This window comes from Protopterus annectens, chromosome 6.part0, assembly GCF_019279795.1.
Source record: "Protopterus annectens isolate FY-2018-M chromosome 6.part0, PAN1.0, whole genome shotgun sequence".
Classification (NCBI taxonomy): domain Eukaryota; kingdom Metazoa; phylum Chordata; order Ceratodontiformes; family Protopteridae; genus Protopterus; species Protopterus annectens.
This window is the reverse complement of record NC_056737.1, coordinates 980,009,988-980,034,759: the sequence shown is the minus strand read 5'-3', so window position 1 is coordinate 980,034,759 and position 24,772 is coordinate 980,009,988. Positions and strand designations below refer to the sequence as shown.

Below are 24,772 nucleotides of genomic sequence, written 5' to 3'. Positions count from 1 at the left end.
AACCCTGGATTCCCAATGTCCAAATTCAGACGCTACACTTATTATAAAGTAAATATGACACAGAGCACTTGCTGAAAGAATACCTGGAAAAGAAAACCGTCCTCAATCTTCCTCAAAATCCAGCCAGACTGATAAGAGCTATATGCACCTGACTGACCATTGCAATATTAAGTCCATACATAATCATGCTTGATATAAACACATCCGAGAAATCAGCACATTCAGAATATAATATCAATATCCATCCAAGGAGCGAGTTAGGAGAAAATCCAACCATAAAATGTTAGAAATATGAAAATACAGGAAAGTGCCTCCACCACTGACTCGCATGTGAACTAGTTCAGCAATATCCATATTTATGGGGACATGTTGAAGTATTTAGGAGTATGGATTAAAAATGATTGTGGTATGGCAGCTAAGGATATGTGAGAAGAGACTAAAATGATAATACAAAAACTGAGAAAATGGAAGCTTTGTTATATGGCTCCACTTTCTCATTGTTTCTGTTATCATTTTAGTCTTTCCCACATATCCTTCGCTGCCATGCCACAATCATTTTTAATCCATATTCCTAAATACTTTAACATGTCCCCATAAATATAGATATTGCTGAACTAGTTCATATGTGGGTACATAATTTACTGCTATTGCCTTTGTTTTAGCTTCATTAATTTTGTATCCTAAAAAGATTTAAAACTGTCACAAAATGCTCCACGCCATTGTAATGTCTCCTGCTGGTTTGGTCGTTATAAAATAATATCGTGCAAATGGAGCCAACCTTTCTTGACTGCCTTACCATTTACATCCTTGAACTTCTGAGTCACTTATTTTTTTTTTTTTGCTAATGGTTCTAAATATAATGCAAGTAACAAATAACAAAGGGGAAGAGGACACCTCTCCCTGATTCCTCTACTCTAGCAGAAATTAGAGAGGACCCCACCCACTTTAATTTTCGCCTCTAGTCCCTTATGTATCCTCCTAATCAACATTATCATTTTTTTTCAGGAAATGCAAATGCTTCCATTGCCCTGCTCATAATGTCCCATTTACTCTGTCAAATGCTTTCGTTGCATCAAGACCTACCAACACCAATGATATTTTCTTACATTCTGCTTCCCTGTGGATCATCAGTGTTCTGTTAATTTTTTATTTATTTGCAGTTTGTTAACCGGGAAAGTTTATTAGGCCCAGATGAGCCCTTTTTCAGTGGAGGCCCAGGAAGAAAAGCTCCAAAATGAATATGAACAAGAATCATCAAGGTCGATTGTATATACAAAAAATGAGATATGCAAGAGATTAATCCATGAAGCAAATAAGCAGTAGTTAAAACATGAATACAATAAAAGTCATTGTTACATCAGCAGTATAGAAACTAGAGGAAAATACAGTAGTCAAAACATATTATGATTTAATAAAGGTCATTGTTATATCAGTAATATAGACCCTAATGAGGGGAGTGTACTTAGTATAAAGTACAAGAGGCAGATTACATAACTGAAATAGGATGATTCAATAAAGGTTATTGTTATATCAGTAATGTAGACCCTAACAAGGGGAGTGTGCTTAGTATAAAGTAAAAGAGGCAGATTACATCACTGAAATAGGATGACTCAATAAAGTTAATTGTTATATCAGTAATGTAGACCGTAACGAGGGAGTGTACTTAGTATAAAGTACAAGAATCAGATTACATAAATGAAATAGGATGATTCAGTAAAGGTCATTGTTATATCAGTAATGTAGACCCTAACAAGGGGAGTGTACTTTGTAGGCAGATTACATAACTAAAATAGGATGATTCAATAAAGGTCATTGTTATATCAGTAATGTAGACCCTAACAAGGGGAGTGTACTTTGTAGGCAGATTACATAACTAAAATAGGATGATTCAATAAAGGTCATTGTTATATCAGTAATGTAGACCCTAATTAGGGGAGTGTACTTAGTATAAAGTACAAGAGGCAGATTACATAACTGAAATAGGATGATTTAATAAAGGTCATTGTTATATCAGTAATGTAGACCCTAAAGAGGGGAGTGTACTTAGTATAAAGTACAAGAGGCAGATTACATAACTGAAATAGGATGATTTAATAAAGGTCATCGTTATATCAGTAATTTAAACCCTAACGAGGGGAGTGTACTTTGGAGGCAGATTACATAGCTGAAATAGGATGATTTAATAAAGGTTATTGTTATATCAGTAATGTAGACCCTAACGAGGGGAGTGTACTTAGTATAAAGTACAAGAGGCAGATTGCATAACTGAAATAGGATGATTTAATAAAGGTCATTGTTATATCAGTAATGTAGACCCTAACGAGGGGTGTGTACTTAGTATAAATTACAAGAGGCAGATTACATAACTGAAATAGGATGATTCAATAAAGGTCATTGTTATATCAGTAATGTAGACCCTAACGAGGGAAGGGTACTTTGGAGGCAGATTACATAACTGAAATAGGGAGGTCCGTAGGAGAAGGTATAGTAGGAGGACAGGTTAGGATAGGTGAGAGCAGGAGCATTTCCAGGTAGAGGAGATATGTCAAATGTTTGCCTCCCCTCCACAAAACCACATCGATCCATCCACAAAACCACATCGATCCATATCTGTCAATTTTGGCATTACTGTTGCCACTCGTTTAGGAGTTATAGACGTGTCATAGTTTAGTATTAAAATGAAGCTGGATCTGATGGGTCTTGACCCTGGTTAGTTATTACAGCTACCGCAGCTTTCTTCCAGGATATTGGTACTTCTCCTTTTAAATTACTGTTAAACAAAGCCTTCCAGATCTTTATCCGTTTTCCCACCTAGTTTCCGAACTTCCACAGGAATACCATCTGTTCATGGGGACTTTCTGTAGATTGGTTATACTTCACAATTTTTATTTCTTCTCCTCCTATCCTAACCATTAGTAATTGAGCCTCTTCTACCTCTAACCCTTGGCATATTTAATTTGGGTTCCTATTACGTTATCAAAAGATAACGTAATCGAACCATCAAAACTTCGAAATGGCTGCATTTCGAAGATCGCATTGTGGGATTGCAGTACTGTGAGGATTGGAATATTTGCCTTTTCCTCACTGTAGTGCGATCTCAGAGTTGGAATATATATTTAGCGGGGGTGTGGGGGCACAGCCCCCCCCCACTATACAAGCTTCGAAATGCTGACATTTCAAAGTTTTGATGGTTCGATTGCGTTATTTTTCGATAACGTAATATGAACCCATTTAATTCTTTCTTAAACATTTTCATTTGTATCTTTTGTTGATTTCCATATTTCTCTGCTTTATACAGACTTTCATAGAATTTCCAAACTATTTGTTATACCTGTATAGGATCTCTTGTTACCATCCTTGTCATAGGCTCCCTAAGCTTGGTGACAGCCCTTTCTACTTTCTGTAGACTGAGTTGTTTTGCTAAAAGTTTCTGTGCTCTAAGTTATTATCAGAAAACAGCTGCTTAACAGCAGTCTTTCTAAACTTGTGTACATTATTAAGGTGCTGCTTTATTTTCTGCTTAGCACTCTGCAGATGATCCTCTTCTTCTTCTGTGAGAATCCTCCTGTTCTGCAATACTTTAATATTAGTCACACCCTCTAAATAAGGTTGGTTACTTCTTAACCATAGCTCCCTTTCTTTTATTTCCACCCTATTTTAAACACCACCTTAATTTCGTCCCACTCCCTAGCTATATTTTCAGAAGTAATTTCTATCCTCTTGAATAGCTCCTGAAAAATCTACATGGGAAAGTGCCAGTGTCTCATTTTTATTTCATTACCCTGTGTTTTTATTTTAGTTATAATTGGCACATGATCTGAAATAGTTATTGGGTGCAAGATATTTAATTAAGTGCACATGTTCCTATCAAATGTAAATTATTTCTAACTTAGCCCTGTTTTCATATCTTGAGGAATAATATGTAAATTCACTCTGAACTCCTATCACTGAGTTTATATCTTCCATGCCAAATATTTGCATAAATGTCTTCAAAACTCTACCCTCCTTTATTATACTTTCCCTTCTGTGCCCTCCAGATACATCTTCACTGCTGCAGATCAAATTCCAGTCCTCACCTTTAAGTAATATTCCTTGCTGAAAACTGATTATTTCTCCAAGAATTTTCTTAAGCTCCATTATAGCAGTTTTCCTTGGAATATGAGTACGTGCAAGTGTAATTCTCCCCCCTTCCCCGTAGCCCTTTAGCACTACAAGTTTACCATTATTATCTTTTTTGTCCTCTTTTACCACTATTGGAGCTCCTCTTGCAATTAATATAAGCACTCCTCTTTTCCTTTGTCCCAGATATTCCGCTGAATAACCATCCTAAAAACCTTTCTTTATCAAATTCACGTTTAGTTCTTTCCAAGTGTATTTCCTGTAACGTAGCTATTTGCACTCTACATTTTAAACCTAGTTCACTATTCTTTCTTTTTTGTATTTATCTATGAGACCATTGACATTTAAAGACATTACAGAAAGCATCATTGTATTAAAAAGTTATTATTACCACCTTATGTAAAACACCCTTTTTGTTAAATGTCTGGTTCCAGCTTTTGTGTTTCATGCATACTCTGTTTCGGAGGTTGAATTTTATATAGTTGTTTCTTATTATATCCATCTGAGCCCTTGTCACATCTTACAAAATTTTTGTTTTATTGGAAGCCCTCAAACAAAAAAAAAAACAAACCCTCCAGTAACTTCCTAAAAGCTATTACTTTAATGCTAACATACAAAACTATGTACATCTTCAAATATTGAAGTTTTACATTCCTAATAGGAACAAATGTCCCAACGTGACAGCCACGCTCATAGACTTGAGTTAACTTAAAAGAAAGTGTATCCATGCTGAGCATGGTACAGCCTGTGCTTCTACTAAATGCTAACTGGTTTTGTCTTATCTTTATAGCCTTCCCAGCTGGGAAAACCCCTGAATGCTTTCAGTGAACATATGTCCTAGTCAGTTTCTCTCTTCTTTTTTTTTTCCCTAGCCAATCACTGTCCACCAGACTGTAACCAGTTTCTCATTATCAGATTGTCTCCATAAAGACATGAGAACCAGACAGTTGATTTCTCTTTATCAGATTGTTTCCATGGAGACATGAGGGACAGGTACAGAATTGCTACTAAGCATACATTCATGAAAAAATATTCATAATGTTCAATATTCATTTTCATTTACATGCTTTGTCTTAAAACTTTTTACTAAATCAATCTAAGGATGTCCTTAATCCTGTCATTTTCCCCATACAAGAATGAGAAAAAAGCTCATTATTTTTTCTTTTGTCATGCTCTTTTAACCATGCTTTTTTTTTTATATATTGCAGTGTTTACATTTTTTAAAACTGAACAAGACGAATGGAGAAAGAAAGGGAAACATCAGCAGCAGCACCTATTTACAGTCCCCATTACACTTAAAAATAACTGAGAAAACTTTATAGCATGCAAAGAAAACCATACACCACAAAATAGTGCTATTAAGAAAAATAGAACATTTTCTTTACTTAGTTAACTTTCTCCCCTCTCCTCCTCTCCCCAAAGCATTTTTCCAAACATTAATGACATGAAGTAGGGCATATACTTTAGAGTCCCCCACAACTCCAACAGATTCTGAAAAAAATTCAATATTTCCAGTTTTTCTGATTCTGTCATATTTCACAAATAAAATGATTGTATTGCAATCCCACATTAAGTTACTAGTGTTGTTACTGTTTATCTCCGTCTCCCAAATCCTGTTTCTGCTTCATTTCCAGTGTACTCTCAGTTCTTCTGGTTAACTCTTGTGCCTCCTTCCTTCTCTCCAACATTTTCTATTGAAACAGTGGAAAGGGTTTCACAGGTACAGTCTCTCTGTGGTCTTTATTACCAGTTGAACAAGAAGAGGAATCTGTTTGTTTCATAGCTTACTTTTTTTGGACAAAATTTTGTATTTCCTTTTTAGCATGTACTTCATCAAAAAATGATTGTGTCCCTCCAGGGAAAAATACCTTAAAGACACTGGATACAGCATTTTGACTCTCACACTCGCATCTCAACATTCCCTGAATAGTGGAATGAATTTAGTCCTCTTCTGCCTGCTGTACAATGAGTATTCATTCTCCACAAACATTCTGTTGTCTCCCAGTTTTAGTATTTTGTCCTTCTGCCACAGTTTTGTCAGAATCAACTCCTTCTGCTGTTTGCATCTTTACTATTAAAGGTCTATGTTGCTTTCTCATAGCCAAGTTTGGCACATACGCACGATGTGCCCTTTCAATTACCAACTCCTGCTGTGGAATACCAGTCCAGTTGCTTATTTGTGCTTTCATAAAATTAATGCAGGCTGTTCCTTCCAGCTTCTCTGGTATAGCTGAAAATATTAGATTTTTGCTACGTGCTGTGTCCTCTAATTCTATTATTTTTTGAAACATCTCATCTGGAGTAGGGACTTCATTTGTCAGCAACCTTTGGGTCTTGGATCCGACATCGGATCCGAGCCGGCAACTTATTATACAGCTATGGATCCGAGCTCCTAGCTCCTCCCCTCACCCATAATCTCCTGCCAACCCCAAATGACTTCCGATCTAGTTTGCCACTCTAAAGTATGACAGCTAGATATCGTGGCACTTTTCGGATAAGTGACTCTTTTTTTTTTGGTCTAATCAGTCTAATTTTTTAGTGTTTTAATCAGTGTGTGTGTTCGGTGCCTTGGGGTTGAACACCTGTCCTCGGGATGTACCATTTGTGCAGCGTTCAACCCCAGAGCACTGAAAGAGTGGAGGTTGAAGCTGATCCTGGTGGGACTTCTACCCCGGATTCGGCTTCGGCCTCCGCTACTCCCGCGGCACCTCCTCAGCCTGTGATGGTGGTCACTCCTGCCCCCCTTCCCCCGGCCGGGATTCAAACTCCCACTAAGGCACCGGAGGACAGAGAGGCCAGGAGGGAGAAAAGGAGGGAGAAGCATCACAAGCGGCGGGCCGAGGCCTCCGCTTCGGGCCCCCCAGCTAAGCGGGCTTTCTACCTCCACGGCTTCCAGGTCTCCTCCTCCTCGGATCCGATCTCCTTGCTTCTCCCCGGGACCTGAGGCGGAGGAGACCCGATCTCCGTCGAGGTCATCGAGGCGGCATTCCAGGCCTGCCTCGGTGGCCTCTTCAAGATCCACCTACAGCTTGTCTGATGCAGACTTGGACCGGATAATAAGGTTCATCCAGGCCCAGCTGCAGATGGGAGTGCTCTTGCCTCCCCCCCCCCCTCTCAGGTGGGAGCTCGACACCTTTCTTTGTTCCGATAACTCCTTCTCCAACCCGCTTTCCCGGTTCGGAGCACTCGGAGCCGGGCAGCGTTGGAGCCGGGGGTGGGTCGGCGCCGACAGTGCTGGGTACTTCAGATCCACCCCTGCCCTCGAGTCTGTTGGTTCCATTGTCGGACCCGACCTCTCGGAGCCGTGGGGCGAGCTTCGGATCCGAGGGATTCATTGTGCCTTCGGCTCCATCCAGGTCGGAGCACACTGGTCCCTCGGATCTGACGGTCTTGGCACCGGTTCCAATCCCTTCTTCGACTCCGAGTGGGAGTCTGCTTTCGGAGCCCAGGGAGATCGGCTCCCCCTCGGCCTTCGATGCAGTGGAGAAGGCTCTGTTGAGAGCATCCGGACCCCCGGCCCTTGTCTCGGCTCCACCCTGCACTCCCTCTCTGCTGGGTCAGGCTTCCATCACCCGGCCACAGGGACAGCCTGCTTCGATGTTCCAGGTTGTTCCATTGAAGCAGGATATTGCTGGTGAGACCTCCTCGGACAGCCCCTCCGAGGAAGTGCCTCGCAAGCACAAGTGTAAGAGGAGGCACGTGGACTCCCCCGAGTGCTTAACAGAGGACACGGACTTGGATGAAGGGGAAGGCTCCCCAAGGTCACCCCCTGAGGATGTCTCCTTTGGAGACATCATGGAAATGCTAAGGATCGGGGGGGTGGTCTGCCCTCAAGGCTTCCTCCGAGTACGTGTTCCTGGAGGCATTCGAAGCAGGCCCATCTACCTCTTGGGTGTCCCCTCCGGCTGACCCCCTGGTGGACCTTATCACCACCAGGGCGTGGAAGGAGCCGGACACTGTGGAGCCAGTCCCTAAATGCCCGGATAGGATTTTGAGCATCCCCGCAGACGGGTCCCACTGGAGCAAGGGTCCCCCCGTAGATGCCATGTTGATGGCAGCCACTAAGAGGGAACTAGCTCAGGAGAGCCCCTCGGTCCATCCACTGAGCAAGGAGTCCCGCTCGATGGATCACCTTGGGAAGCGGGTGTTTAGTTCAGCGACCTTCTCAGTAAGGTCTCTGAACTATATGGCACATGTCATCAGGATGCAGCGAGATCTTATTAAAGAATGCGCTGCTTCCCCCCCAGAGTCCATGTCGGCGGAGGACAAGCAGTTGTACTCCACTCGTATGGCCACTCTAAGATCTATTTCCAATACCTCTATGCGGCTGTTGTCCCACGCCACTGAGGGAGCCACTAGAACTAGCGGAGCGGACCTAGTTATGAGACGCCAGGCCTGGCTCCGACACGGTGACTTCATGGAGCCCTTTAAGGCATCCTTTGCGAACACCCCCTTTGGTTCTGCCTTGTTTGGCAAGACCATTCGCGAGACACTTGTCCAGAGCGAGAAGGATGGGAAGACGTTGTCTGCCGTCGGAGTCCGCTTCTCTGCTCCCTAGAGGTCCTTCTCGAAGAACCAAAAGGGACAGAAGAAGATGTAGTTCCGGAAGTCGCAACATTCCCAACCTGCTCCGGACAACCAGTCCTTCCGTGGCAGAGGAGGACAGGGAAGATGCGCCCAAGAGGCAGAGGGGCCCCGAAAAACTTTGGGTCCAGAGAATCTTTCTCTGATCGGCCCACGCAACAGCCATGAAGGGTTGCCCGACTGCTCCACTCTGAAGGCAGTCGGGGGGCGCTTCTCGAGGCATCTGGCAGCATGGGAGTCCATCACGTCAGACCGCTGGGTGCTTCGGATCATATCCAGAGGTTACAAATTCCCAATGCAACATGTCCCCAGTCTCAGGAACCTCCCCGATGTACCCACCCAATCAGAGGGAGGCTGCAGCCGCAGAAATCCAGCAGCTGCTAGAAAAAAGAGCCATCCAGCCTGTCCCCCCAGACCAGCTCAGATTAGGGTTTTACTCCAGGTTCTTTCTGGTGCCAAAAAAGACGGGGGACTTGAGACCAATTCTAGACCTTTCCCTGTTGAACCTGTTGATAACCAAGGAAAAATTCCGAATGGTCACTCTTCAATCTATTCTCCCCCTCTTGCGGGAGAACGACTGGATGTGCTCAATAGACCTCAAGGATGCGTATTACCACATTTTAATGGACAGATGATCCAGGAGGTTTCTCTGCTTCCGGCTGGGAGCCAGCCACTATAAGTTCAGGGTCCTTCCCTTTGGCCTCACCACAGCCCCCAGGGAGTTCACCAAAGTTTTAGCAGTAATAGCGGCCCACCTGAGACTCCAGGGAATGCAGGTCTTCCCGTACCTGGACGACTGGCTCCTGACCGCCCCAACGAGGCATCTACTCTGCTCAGCCAGAGACTATTTTCTCCGCCTAGCCCCCCAGTTAGGCATCACAATCAATACGGACAAATCCTCCCTTGCTCCGACACAAGTACTAGAGTTCATAGAGGCCAGATTGGATACCAGAAGTCTGCGAGCCTACCTCACTTCAGAACGACTACATAATCTGAGACTTCATGTGCAGGCCATCCTCCAATCAGAAGCTCTACCGGCAGAATTGGTCCTGAGGGCACTGGGCTCCATGGCGGTGGCAATAACACTTCTTCCATGCGCTCGCCTAAATATGAGGGTACTACATTGGACCCTCCAAGTGCAATGGTCCTTTCAACTTCTTCCTCTCTACCACCCTATCTCAATCAGCAAGGCTTGCAGGAGGGCCCTGTTATGGTGGCTCCAGTCCCCGAACCTCCAAATAGGCCGGCCCTTCTGCACTCCTCCCCCTCTCGTCACGGTGACCACGGACGCCTCTCGCCTCGGGTGGGTGGGGGCATTGCTCAGGCAGAACAGTCCAAGGCATGTGGGACGACACAGAGACCTCCCTGCATATCATTGTTTTGGAGATGAGGGTGGTGCTGTTAGTGTTGCAAGCACTTCAGAACCTTATCCCCGTAGGAACTATTGCAATACAGACGGACAACATGTCAGTTGTTTGGTACATCAGCAAACAGGGGGGAACCAGGTCCTACCCTCTCTGCCGAGAGGCCATGAGGGTGTGGGAATGGGCGATCTCCACCAACTGCTTTCTGATCGCAACGCACATTCCGGGATGGGCCAACATTCTGGCGGACAAACTCAGCCGCACCATTCTTTCCCCTTACAAGTGGTCTCCCAAATCCAAAGTAGCGAAGTGGATATTCGCAAAATGGGGGCAACCCTGCTGCGATCTCTTTGCCTCTCCCTCAAATACGAAATGCGACAGCTTTTTCGCTCTGATTCCCCCACCAGGGGAAGCCCCGAGAGATGCTCTGGTGCATGCTTGGCCACCCGGTCTACTTTATGCCTACCCTCCTCTACCCCTAATGCTAAAGCTCTTACAGAAAGCCTTTCGGTTGGGGAGCAGAATGATCCTCATTGCCCCATTCTGGCCTTGGCAAACTTGGTTCCCTTGCCTGTGGTCTCACTCGGTGAATCCGCCCTGGATTCTGGATCCCAGCCCGGATCTAATATCCCATCCATCAGGCTTACCGACCCCGAATCTGGACAACCTGAAGCTGACAGCTTGGCTGCTCCAGTTCCACTCTTAATCAGGACTCCCGGCATCTCGTCACCAGTCAAAGCCATCTTGGTTGCAGCGCATAAACCTTCCACCAGGAAAGTTTACCGCAGCAAATGGAAGCGCTTTTCTGTCTGGGCGGAACATCATAATCTGGACACCTTCACTGCCCCGTTAACGTCTGTGTTGGACTTCCTCACCGGACTTTTTCAGCAAGGGGCTAGTTGTTCGACAGTCAAGGTACAATTGTCAGCCATTTCCCATTACCATGTGGGACATAAGACCGGTCCTTTGATGTCAGCTAAGCTATGCAAAACCTTCCTCAAGGGTACTTTTCTGCTCAGGCCCCCTATCAAAGAAGCCGTACCCCCTTGGGATCTTTTACTAGTCCTTCAAGCCTTGACTGCTTCTCGCTTTGAACCAGCTGCCTCGGCCGAACTTAAATATCTGTCCTGGAAAACAGCATTCCTGGTAGCCATCACTTCAGTGAAAAGAGTTTCGGAACTTCAAGCCCTTTCCGTGAAACCTCCTTACTTGGTTTTTCACCAGGATAGAGTATACCTCAGGACCAATCCCTCCTTCCTACCCAAGGTGGCCTCAGAAACCAATATCAATCAGTCCATCATCCTACCAGTCTTCTTCCCTAAATATCAAAATAAAGAAGAGTAGAAGCTGCATTCTCTAGATGTACACAGGCAGCTGCATTTCTATATTCATAGAACTGCTGGTCACAGACAATCCGATCAGCTGTTCATCTCCTTTGCCAAATTCAGTTTGGGTAAAGCCGTTTCGAAGGTCACCTTATCACGCTGGATTTCCCAATGTATTCTTCTAGCTTATGAAGCGTCTGGGAGGCCCACACCTCAGGGAGTCCGTGTACATTCCACTCGCTCCATATCTACTTCTGCTGCCTTTAAATCTAGAGTTCCCTTGGATGATATTTGCTCGGCGGCCACTTGGGCCTCATCTCATACTTTTATCAACCACTACAAACTGGACGTCATTTCCAGAGGGAGAGCATCCTTTGGCTCCGCAGTGCTCCGGAACACCCTTCCATGATGGCCACCCAAGATTCAGGTAGCTGGGGACTCTGTCCCAAAGGTTGCTGACAAATGAAGTCCCTACTCCAGATTAAGAAGTTATGTACTCACCATAACGTTCCATCTGAGTAGGTGGCTTCATTTGTCTGCAACCATCCCCCCCTCCTTTCCCCTGGCCTTCAGAAGAGTTAGTCTTGTTTGTATTATCCTGCCTTTTCCTGTTGGGACACCTTTCCAGGTATCTGTAGGAGGGCAAACTTGATCTGAGGCCATTTGGGGTTGGCAGGGGATTATGGGTGAGGGGAGGAGCTAGGCGCTCGGATCCATAGCTGTATAATAAGTTGCCGGCTCGGATCCGATGTCGGATCCAAGACCCAAAGGTTGCAGACAAATGAAGCCACCTACTCAGATGGAACGTTATGGTGAGTACATAACTTCTTATTTCTGAACAGTCGATACTCAGCCAGCCTTTTCTTCATTTCATCTTCTGATTTTTGCAGCTTTATCACCTCATCTGAATATCTGTTTAAAGCTTCTTCCATTTTTTCCAGACTTTTGTTGTTTGTGTTGATGTTCTCCAGCAGTGTTTTGTTTATCTTAACCAGGTCAGTGTGAAGTTGTCTTGTATCTTCCTGTGAGTTATTGTAAGTCATGTATGGAGGTTGCATTGCTTTTTGCTGGACAAATGCAGAACTTTCCAGTCAATGTTTCTTTCTCACTTTTTGTAGCTGTTTTTTCCAGGTGCTCTGTATTTCTTTTTTTCCTGGCTTCAATGTAGTACACTTAATAGCCAGTCGCTGAAATTTACCCATAAACACAAAAAGTTACCTTCTCTGTTTATTTTCTTTCTTCACACTAAGAGAGCTAGAGTCAAGGTCTTACTCAATGTGCAGCCATCTTGGAAGTCTTGTTTCTAAGTTCTTTGTTAATCTTTTTAAGTTCTTCTTTTGCTGATGAGCTGTTAATTTTGTTTTACGGGCTATGAGTCTGTTCCTCTAGTATTAGGTGCCCACCAAATGGTTTTGTTCTTAAATTTGGCACTGTGTTTATCCTTTATGGGGACTGAGGCTTTAATGTAAGCTGTAGGTGGGCAAATGTTATCTGTGAATAAGGTTACATGTGGGGTCATCAGGGTGAGAAGGCGTTTGGTTTTTATCAGGTTGTCTGTTAGTTGGAGTAGCTGCTGAAGATGGAGGGATTACAGATTAATTTGGGTCTTGCACTTTAGTGTTACTGCACATTGGATAGATTTGGCTGGTGATTTGGTAACTATAGGTGCTGATCAGTGGGGTGGGGGATGGGGATTAGGTTGTTGAGAACCAGGTCAAACATTTTTGAGTCCCTTGTTGGGGGTTGGACTTCTTGGTCTAAAGAGCTGGCATTAGTAAACTCCAGGAATCTTTATGCATACTTATGTTCCCTAGCTTATGGAGGGATAGTTGGAATCACCAAAGAGGGTGGTGTTGGTCTCTATAGTGAGGGAAATTAAATTGTTTACATACACCTTGTGATTTTCTGGGGTCATGGGGGGTATGCTACTGGGTTCTGGGTATCATGAGATGGAGTTTATCATCACTGTACTGGATTATGAGTGTAGAGGTGAAATGGTGTCTTAAGAGCACAGATAATTCCCCTCCAGCTACACTTTCTAGTTCATTATTGGGTCTGTAGAAGTGAATGTACGAAGGAGTTTAGTAAGTTCCATAAACATACTAACTTTGAAGTTATCTGTCTCTTCTTGCTCTTCCTTAGATTTATGATAATTTAAGGTGGTGATGGCGCTTAAAGTGCAATCCAAAGTCAGTCTGTGAATATTTGTTGTCTGTAGACCGTTATTGTTATTCACCTTCCACTATGGCAGAGCCCCCTCTCTGTGAATGTCTGTCTTATCCAAGCATTGTCATTCCCTTCACTGTTGAAGAGGACACCATAAGTTGTTACAAATTTTATTTTGATGGCTGCCACCATAAAATTGACTAGAGTGAAAATGTCCTCCATTTCCCAATTGCCAGTCCCAACTGATGCTGAGGACACTGCATTTGGCTCCAGCAATCCCTGCTTCACACATCCATTTTCTTACCTGTTTGTGTTTAGTTTTTTTGTTTGTTTTTTTTTTTTCAGTTTTGTCTCTTTGTTGACTAGGTAAGCCCACTTCCCAGAAGGACTGTCTGGTTAAGTGACTTAGAGTAGCACAGTAAGCAAATGATGATGGAAGAAATGAAGCCCTGACCTCAGACACAGGAAACAGTTCAATTACAGTTCAGAGTCCTCTGTGCTAGCTGCCAGAGTCACTGTTGGACTTCAGGTCATCCAGTGTCTATCAAACACTCACTCTGCTGACATTAGTATACCCAAATTTGTATTGGCTCATCTGATATTGGTCTGTCAGGCACCATATAGGCTGTCATTGGCATAAACAGTGCTCGATGCGTGGACATTGGCCTCCTGAATGTCTTTACCTCTGTCACCAGCAGACCAATCTTCATCTCTGACACCTTAACTAAGTCAGTGTTTCAGAAACGTCACATCTCTGGCAGTGACTTCATTTCAAATATCTGACAGATATCCCAGTCCTTCTTCCTGACATGATCCCCAAAGTCCACTCATACAGGAGCAGGGTCTGACAAACTCACCCGATGCTTTGGGTTCAAGTTCAGTAGAATCAAAGTGGCTGAGAGAGGCAACAGCAAAGACTGGGCATACGGAGACTACCCCAAAAGGTGACCCTTTTTCCAAGGATGTTGAAGAGGGAGGAGATATTCTTTCTCCAACTCATCATGACATTCTTAACTTTGGATAACCCCTGTGTTTAATGCAGGAGATGTGAAGCATTAGTCCTTAGAAGCCTCCAGGATGCATGTAGGATAGCAGAGCAGTCCTCATTGGTGCTTCTCCCCTTTAGTAGACATACTAAAGGATTCTGCTTCCTGCTTGAGAACATTTTGATGCTATGGCTTCCATATCCATGGAAACAGAGTGGACCCCACCCACAGCAAAGAGTTCAGTTATAGGTTATTGGTCCCAAACCAGATATGACCATTTCAGCAGTAGTAGCCCTGAAGGGTAATCCTCTGTCTTCCTGTCCAGGGCATTTATTCCCCTGACAAAGAATCAAGGCTCCTGTCCTAGTTCAAAAAGCACATGTTGACCTCATCCACTCTGTCCTTGGGGCTGTTGAACAACCTATCTCATATGCTTTACTTAAACAGAGAAGTGTTAGACTAAGCAGAACATTTCTTAGATTTAATAGTTGACCGTTATTTCGAAGTTCTGTACAAGGCATAGACTTCTATGACCACTATGGTTTGCAGCCTTGTGACAAGAGTTGTATACATTGCTCTAGACTGGGCTTCTAGATCAGTAGGAACTGACTTGTCTATTTTTCCTGTACTCCTGCCTTCAACTAACTTTCTTTACTGCATGCATTTAAAACATCCTTAATTAAAGGGGTTTCAGGCTGTGGTGACCTTGATGGCTACATGAGGGTTATCGTACTCCACTGTGCTCACAGTCTTCAAACAAAAAAGAAAGGTAATAGGTGAAGCTAGGAATGTATTTTAGTAACTTTCCTCAACCAGAATTATGCTGTTCTGAAGGCTGTTTGTAACTCATAGCCCATGAGTTTGAAATGCCCTCTGTTGTTTTGCCAACAATGGATGAGACTAAAAACTATTAGGGGGGAAGGACCAATTCATTACAGCTGTAAAGGTGCAAACCTCCTTCCAAGGCATGCCTTCACCAGAATGTAAGGGGATCAGCAGAGACTATGATGCCACTAAAACCCACAGTCCCAACAGTAGGACTTTCCTGGATTCCAGGTTCTCTCGAGCTCTAGGCTTCAACAACAAGATTAGGCTAGAGGTTGGGGTCCATGATAGTTTTGGGCATCTCTGCAAAGACTTGAATTCATAATAGTCATGACTCCTCACCCAACCATTTCCAGAAGGATGTGGGTCAGGGAGATGTGTTGTTTCTCACCTAACACCCCCCACCCCCTCCCCATAGTTTGCCATTAATACAGAGTCATGAAAAAGGAGTGTAATAAATTAGGGTTACCTCTTGGCTGTCTCTGCCCTCTCTTTGGCAGTACTTGTCTGATGTTCACAATCCCTAACCAGAAAAATGAGAGAAGGAAAAAGTGCTCAGTCTTTTTTTAAACCTTGAATCTGGTGTTCCTACAAGATTAGCAAGGACTGTAGTATTGTTTTTAGATTATTTTTGGGCAGAAAAATCAAGGGATCTCAGGCGTTCTAGATCTAAGCTTCCTGAATATCTTCACTTTTAAGATGTCCTTCCACTTGGCCACTCTTTAGTTACTCCTCCCAGGAGACAAGATGTGCTGTTCAGGCCTTCAGAATGGCAACACACATGTTAGAATAGCAAACCAGTATAAAACATTTTTGCAATTACAGGCATGGACCATTCTCTACAGGTTTTAATCTCTACCATTTGCCCTGACTTTGACTCCGGGGTTGCGTTTACAAAGATTTGTCTGATTTGGCAATACATTTCAGGCTATATGGATCTAGAGTTTTCCCTTATATGGAGATGTAGTCGCTAGTGGTGGTTTCCTGGGGTAGTCTCACTCGATATAGGAAGCATCTACTCCATATCTGCTGACTCTTTGGAGATCACTGTGAACATGCCAAAATCCAACCTGGAGCCATTTCAACAGATAATATTCATAGGTCATTAAATAGGTAACCATTTGAAATGTCAGGGACCAGCTAGAACGAGTCTCGAAATACGGATACTGAATGGCAGAAAGATCAGGAAATGGGTTGAGGAAAAAATGCCTTTTCCACTTAGCAAGCTGCCAGTAGTTGGAACTGGTTTCAGAGTTTCTTTTCATGCCCGTTTGTTTTAAGACTATGTCAAAATGAGACCACGTCAAAATGAGATTGATTGCATAGATTGCCATTGTACCTGCATCCCACTTTTTGTATTCTACATGAATTTTGTTTACACTTCAAAGGTATTGGCTCATTACTGATGTGATGAATACATAACTGTACAGTGTACTAATGTATCATCTCTGCTGTATTATCTGTTCTGCGTATTTTTATATTGTGTAAGTCTGTGGTACCAGTGTTTTATATGTATAAAAACTAGCAAAGAAGTCTCCTTTCATTATTATTTAATTGGCAATAATTTGAATGTTATGTATAGTAACAGCACAAATAGTCTAGTAAGCTGTGACTAACTGGTCTTCTTAATAATTATGAATTAAGATGAGATTGTCTTCTTTCAGGGTAATCCAGTAGGCCAGAGTGGACTTGGAATGGCTTACCTTTATGGAAAGGGAGTTGCTGTGGTAAGTAACCTATGAAATATTTTTTTTCACTGCTAATCATTTTTTTTTTGGGAAGGTGGTCTAATGGTTAAGGTGTTTGCCTTACAGACACAAGGTACAGGGTTTGAATCTGACAGGGGATAATTGGCTAGGCTTAAAATGTCTCACAAGGGCAGTTAGCCTAGTACTAATCTATGAACCTATTTTGATGTTTGTGTGCATATGCATACATGTGAGCATGTATGCGTACTTTTTCTCTTCCCATCAATCTGTTCATGGGAGACTCGGAATCACTAAACTTGGCAGAGATATGTACCTTCTAACCACTCGGCAGTTCTCAGCTGCTTAGGTAGCTTAGCAGTAGAGCAGCCAGGATGGTGGCATAGAGTGTCAGGGTTTGTGCCCTGTTTGTGCTCCGAACCTTTGAGCAAGGCCAGTTCTTCCAGAAAGCTTCTACTTGATGTAACGGTTTATATGAGGTCAGGTTCAGTGAGTGCGTTGATGCACCTCTTCCTTTCCCTCTTTGTCTCATTACCTCCTACATTTGGGGGTAGGATGTTCGTCCTTCACTTAGTTCTGTATGTGCTCCGTAGTGAGCCAAGTTCATTGGTCTTTGCTGAATATGGGTCTGGGGATCAGCCCACTTAGCTGGTATAAATTAACAGTTTAAAGACAAAGTTAATTATAAATCTAAATACGATTGCCGTGTTGCATTTCCTCTGCGGTCATTGTTCAGATATTTCTAGACGTGATTATATAATGTGATGACTCTTACAACTGAGGGCATTTCTTTAATTTGCAGTATACTTTTTGAGAAGTACCCAGGATATTACACTAAGCTTTGCTAAAGCTTATCTAGCTTACTCTCCTGGACAGTTGCCTTTTTCCTGTAGTACAGGAGAGTTGAGTCATCAGTTAAGTCAGATTGGAATGTATTTTGAATGTTAGGGGCTATAATCCCTCCTCCAAGCCAGTAAGTGAAAAAAATATACCCAACTTGCAGCCTAAGTTACTGTAAACCAACACTGTAGAAATGTAAGATTTCAAGTATAGAATATTTACCTGGAATTTTACACGGATTGTAGTTTTCCATGAAAATGCTGCATAAAATGGCTCAGTGTGTAATACAGTCAGGAACATTTCTTTGCTCCTTTCAGTAAAACTCCTTTTTTTAGTTCTGTGTTCACAACAGTGTGCAGGTAAAACTGCTCATCTCTGGTTTCAGGAATGGACTTTAGGTACTGCTGACTTACTGCACAAGTCATGCAAAAAATAAATGTATACCCTGCATCTTTTAGGTGGTACAGAGCTGTCATTATCTCATTCAGTCCTCGGCTGTACTTCGTTTCATTTTTAGCACTTCATTTCCAAGTTACGTTAACACAATCACACACTTATTAAGTTTAAAATGCTGTTTTGATTATATTGAATAAACTGCTTTTAAGCATTCTCAGCACACAGTGAATTTTGTAATGCCTCACACCCTAATGGTACAGATGAAATTTTCTTCTCTCTCTACTGTTGGCAGAAAAGTGTATACCATTTGTGTTTCACAGTATCATGCAGTAATTCATATTCAAGGTAACATTCCAGAACTCAGATTTCCGTTTTATGTTAAAGTATGATTTTTATTCACTTGGCCCGCTGGTAGACAGGAATGGTTTCTTTGTGCCTTTGTCACTGTCTGGCATTTTAACATGGAGGATTAAGGCATTGAGTTTCATCTTGTTTTGAGTTTATTCCTTAATTCTGTATTTTCACATTTTGATTCTGAACAAATCACTTAAACAAGATGGTCCACTGTTACACCTGAAAAGAGGTACTTTAGGTTAGTGGGATTTAAAAAAAAAAAAAAAAACAATAAATCACCTGCATTCTTGGTTCTGTTATTGAACATTGGTTCATAGGCTTTTAGCTGTGTACTAGGCTAACGACCACAGGGACCTTTTTAAGCCTAGCTGTGCATCCCAAATCTCTGACAAGTTCTGGTACCCTTGATAAGTGTAAGCAGGGGCTTCGAAGATGAAACATTTACAAGCAGGAGCCTGGGAGATGAATTGTTTACAAACTTTACAGACTGCCTTTGTTAGAAGCTTGGACTCTAGTTTGAGTGATTGGAGGTCCTGTATGTGTGGAGCTGGCTGAGGCAGGTGATAATATGCACTATGTTGTCATGAAGAAGAGATGAAACATTCTTTTCCTTTTAGTGGCTGAGGGTGCACCGTAGATGACTTTGTCTCTTAACCTGTCACAATCGGGCATCCTGAAGAGAAAATTGATAAAAGAAGTTTTCATATTCGTTTATACTAACATCTTTGCAAATGCAGTACTTGTAGGAGAAAAGGCTGAAGGGCCCAGAATTAGGAAGTACAGAAGTAATAGAAAGAAGACCAGGCAGGATACCTGCATAGCAAGGTGGGACAGGTATGAAAGGATAAGAGACAGGGTCTAGATATGGAATCTTCCTGGGTGCTACAGATAAATCAGTGCATTTTGTGACCCAGTGGTAGGACTGTACAGTCTCTCTGGCTTTCTGCTTTAGTTCTGGAGAGGTCTACCAGATGAGTAGGATGGCATCTGTTTCTGCCATTGTGTTAAGAAGGAGCTGTGCTATTTTATGCCAGCTAAGTATGGAGGAAAATCAGAACGTGGATGATGACATGAAGCAAGTGTGACACCTAAGGGGTATATCTCTTGAGGTTTTCTTTTCCATCCAGCTCAACAGATGGATTATCATCTGACCTTGGCAATTTTTTCCAGAGTTTGGATCCAGGACTCTTATTCCTCCCGTACCCATAATTCCATCTGGTCTCTAGCTTAACCCCAGATCTCGTTTGCCTCTTGATCTGTCAAGGCATGTGTTCTTGGGCTGTGGGCATTTAATTGGTTGAATAAGCGTTTTAAATTTTTTGGCTGTTATTCCTACTTTAAATGTATCCCTTGCAGTATTTATGGGTTTTACCGCTACTTTGTCATAGTTTAGTTATCTTTATAACGTTTTTGGGAGCTTTGTCTTTTGCACCTTACCAACCATTTATACAAAAACAGCTTCCAATTTAGATGGTTTAGCAGTCTTGTTGATAGTTACCTCTTTCTTTGGTGTTTGTCTTTTTAGTACATTTCTTGTTTAGTGGAGCATTTGTCATAGTTGCTGTTGATATTTTGTTGTGACAGTTGTGCCTTAGTGGACTAGTTTTGATAGACAAGGCCACTGACTTAAAGCAATGCATTGTCCATGAGCACCAAATCCCACTGCAGGGCCGCCATCACTTTTTGGTTATTCTTTGGGGTTAGCACATTTGCAGACAGAGTGCAAGGCCTTTTCCTCTGTCCAGGTCAGGGTACTCACTGATCAGTGAAACAGACTTGTTCTCAAGGACCTACCCCTGCCCAAGTTGGAGTTTCAGCACATTCTACATCTGAAGTCTTTCAAGAAATCTGAGAAGATTAGAGTTGATAGAGAAGGAGAGGGTAAAAGAGATGAGGGATTAAAGAAAAGGAAAGGGAGAAAGAGAAGTCGAGGAACAGGTCTCTGGATCCTTTAGACCCATCCTGGCCGGCACCAAAGACTCCAAATCATACAGTTCCATCTGCAGTGAAGGATTTTTACTTCTCCCGGGAGCCAGCTAATCCTAGGCATCATTCCCCTGTTTTACAGGACAGACCATACTGCTCACTGACCACCATCTGTGGATTCTTCCTTCAGATCCTTTGAATCGACAATGAGTCTCTCAGAAGCTAACATCAACAGGAAGATGTGGAAATTTCTTCAGACCCATATCCAGTTTGGAGTCCTCCTGGTGGCTCCGGCCATGGTTCCTGATACCTGAGCCACCATCTCTTCTGTACCAATACAACCTTTAAATCTGATGCTGACTGCACCAAATTATGCCCTCGGGGCACCTGTGCCTGAGCCAACATTGCTTTTTACTTTGACTCGGACAGTTTCCCTCATTGTCTCAACTCCAGCTCTATCGGATCATGATGAATCTTGGGACTGAAGTGTGCGAGCTGAGTCTTGGGGATCAAGCTCTATTCTGAGCCATCCCTGCCCCTAGATGCTTTAGCTCTGGACAGTTTGGCACAGATGGCTCTCTGTGAGTCAAGTTGGGTTGGGGCTGAGAATGTTCCTTCTCTAACATCTTTGGGTCAGAGGGACATAGTATCTACTTTGGCTTTTGAATCATTTAAGTAGGTCTTCTCCAGGTCAAGAGAGGGGGGTGTCTCTTTCTCACTCAATTCTGTCCAAGCCCTGTTTGGATTAAGTGCCTGTTTCTACTAATTTTACCCAACAGGGGCAATTAAGCATCTCTAAGCCTCGAGGGTTCTCACCTGGCGAGTTCCCCGTCTGATTCTGACCCTTCCTTAGAAGTCCCTACAGGGGTGGGCCATAAGAAGCAGACCTGTGAGTGAAGGCATCTTGACTCATCTCAAGAATCTGTCACTGAATTTACCAATTTTGAGGAAGGTGAGGGATCCCTAAATCCCTTCTGAAGACATTTTTTTCAGAGAGATTCTAGAATTGATGAAACAATGATGGGGGTTTGTCCACCCCGGAAGAGTAAGTATTCCTCAAGGCTTTGAGAGCTGGCTCGTCTACCTCCTGGGTGGTTCCACCCACTGATGAGCTGATAGACTTGGTTTCTCAGTGGACATGAAGGAATCTGATATGGTGGAGCCTATCCCACTGAAACTGGACAAAATTTTGGTTGCATCTAGGAATAAATCTCATTGAAGCAAGGGTCCCCAGTAGATGCCATGGTGGTTGCGGCAGCCACCAAATAGGAGCTCTCGTAGAAGAGCATATTTGTTCATCCACAGGTAGTCTGGGGTGCTGGACAGATTTGGGAAGTGGACTTGTGATTCACTGATGCTTGCAGTCCGCATGTTGAACTAATTTAACCATGTGACATGTTTCCAGAAGGATCTGTCTAAAGAAGTGTCAGATACTCTTTCAGGTAACCTAAATCGGTGGAGTCACAGATATGTACCCTACAGTCTGTGTGTCCATGCATCTGCTCCCCAATGCAGCTGATGGCATGGCAATGGCAGCAGGCACTGGCATTGCTATTCAACAGCACATCTAGATGTGCCTCTGTGATTTCCTGGAAAGCTTAAATATGTCCTTCATTATATCTTCCTTCAATGGATCAATACTCTTTGGGTCTAAGGTTAGTGATGCTTACCAGAAGTGAACAAGAGGCAAGACCCTGTCTGCACTTAACCTATGTTTTTCCACTCCCCACCCCTGAAAGGACCTTTTCGCAGAACCAAAATGGTGAAAAAAGTTATGATTTTGAATGTCCCAGGGTTTTGGCTAGGATGCTTCTGCCCCTGAGTATAGGGAGGAATAACTTTAATAGATGATTCTACAGTCTGCCTCTGGCCCTGTAGCTTCAAGGGTTTTGAGGTCCTTTTACCGAGAAGCCTTTTTAGTGCTCCTGATCAGTTACCTGGCTACTGGAGACTGCAGGCAGTCAGGGTGCACTTATCCCGGCACCCTCACACGTAGCAGGCCATCACTCAAGACAGTTGGGTGCAGAGAATAATTACCAGAAGTTGTATTATTCCCTTTGCTTTCCCTCTCCAAAAAAGAGAGAAAGAGAATCCCCAACATTCCACCCAGGGAACTGGCAGAAGTAGAAGCAGCAAAGTTGCTACAAAAAATGAGTCATCCAGGAGATCTCACCAGACCATCAAGGATATGGAGTCCATTCAAGGTTTTTTTTGGTTCTGGAAAATAAACGGGAGGTTAGGCCTATTTTGTACCTAAGCTACCTTAACCAGTTTTTGAAACAAAGTTATGGATGGTCACTATTCAGTCCATTCTAGCTTTTCTTAGGAAGGATGACTAGATGTGCTCAGTAAATCTCCAGGACACCTAGTATCGTATCAAAATACTGAGGCAGTTCAAAGAGGATTTTCTCCTTTCTTGGCTGGAGCCAGTCATTTTCAATACAGAGCACTGCTCTTTGGTCTCACAACAGCCCTTGGGTGTTCAGACACATGGCAGTCATTGCAGTGCATCTCAGTCTGCAAATGTTCCAGATTTTCCCTCACTTGGACAAGGGGCTTCTCGCCACTTGCACCGGAGATCTGCTTATTCAGTGCAGGGACTTATTGCTCCATCTAGCCCCATACTTGGGAATTACAATCAATCAACCCAAAAAACATTTGACGCCAGCCCAGATGATAGAGTTCATAGGGTCCCAGCTAGACTCAACTACACACATTGCCAGACTTCCTTAATCCAGAATTCTGTTTCTGTGTCACATAGCTTCAGATAGTTCCATGGCTGCATCTATCACACTAGTATCTCAGGCAAGATTTCACATGAGAGTTCTGCAGTGGACTTTTTTTATACAATGGAAAATGGTTCATCAGCCTGTTCTTGCTCCAGTACATCTCACACCAGTGTCACAATTCATGCTAGATGTACATTCATGTTAGTAACGTGGGTCCGACTATTCACCTCCAATAGCAACTGTGACCAAGGAAGCTTCCCTTCTAAGGTGGAGGAAAGGGCATTATGAAGGGAAGATAGTTTCAGGCACATGGTCGATGATAAAGGCCAGTCTTCGCATCATCTTGAAGATGGGGGCAGTCCTCCTAGGCATTCCTGGACTCCCTTCCTGAAGGTGTGATACCTATCCAGGTGGACAACATGGCAGTGATCTGGTATATGAACAAGCAAGGAGGAAACTGTTCTTACCCATTGTGCCAGGACGTCGTGAGAGGGTGGCAGTAGGCAAAGTCTTTCCAATCCTTTCTGGCTGCAAAATGCATCCCGAGACTTCCAATGTTCTGGCAGACAAACTGACCAGGTCTGTTCTTCTGCCTCTTAAGTGGTCTCTCAGTCAATAGCTTGCTGCAGTCTTTTTATCTCCCATCTAAAATGTCCATGCTAGTTTGCCATGATTTTCCCACAGGGACAGTCGCCAAGGAATGCTGTAGTTCACAACTGGCCCCCGGATCTGCTGTATGCCTTTCCACCTGTTCCCCTAATAAACAGGTTTCTTCAGAAACCTTGAGGTGCAAGGCAACGGTAATTCTCATTGTACCCTTTTATACCTGGCAGGTTTGGTTCCCCTTAATGTGTCCTCATCTGAATTGCTATCCGAGATGTCAGGATATCTACTTCAGTCATACATATTCTGTCATCCTCACTAAAACTTAACACCAGGAAGGTTTATATTAGCAAATGTAAAATGTTTGCCAATATGGACTTCTTCCAAAGATATGGACTGATCTCATCTCCATTGCCATCAATTCTGGACTTCTTAGTGGCTTTGTTTCAGAAAGGTGCTAGTTTCCTGACCACCAAAGTGCAGTTAACAACCATATCCAATTTTCACGTGGGCCAAAACCAAACCTCTATTGCTTCCTTGAAGATTTCCAAGGCTTTTTGAAGGGAACTTTTCTTCTCAGCCTTCTAATCAGGGATCCAGGTCCACTGTGGGATATTACTGTCCTGCTTCAGGCATTAACTAGGTCTCTCTTTGATCCAGCATCCTCAGCAGCGTTTAAATTTTCTTACTTGGAAAACTGCCTTTCTAGTAACAATTACTTCAGCTAAAAGGATCTTTCGTCTTTATCTAATTTTTCATAAGGATAGTTTGTCCTTGAGAACCAATCCTCACTTTCTTCTTAAATTGCCCACTGAAAGCTAATCTTAACCAGACGATTAACCTACCAGT

The 24,772-nt window shown here is 43.2% G+C and overlaps 1 protein-coding gene across 1 annotated transcript in view; it reads left to right on the top strand.

Moving 5' to 3' along the window:
- Positions 1-24,772, top strand: part of SEL1L (SEL1L adaptor subunit of ERAD E3 ubiquitin ligase) — a 579,007-nt gene that overhangs the window by 358,618 nt on the left and 195,617 nt on the right. The window contains exon 14 of the mRNA XM_044074620.1: positions 17,034-17,096. Within this exon, the coding sequence (XP_043930555.1) occupies positions 17,034-17,096 (63 nt within the window). The remainder of the gene's footprint in view (positions 1-17,033; positions 17,097-24,772) is intronic.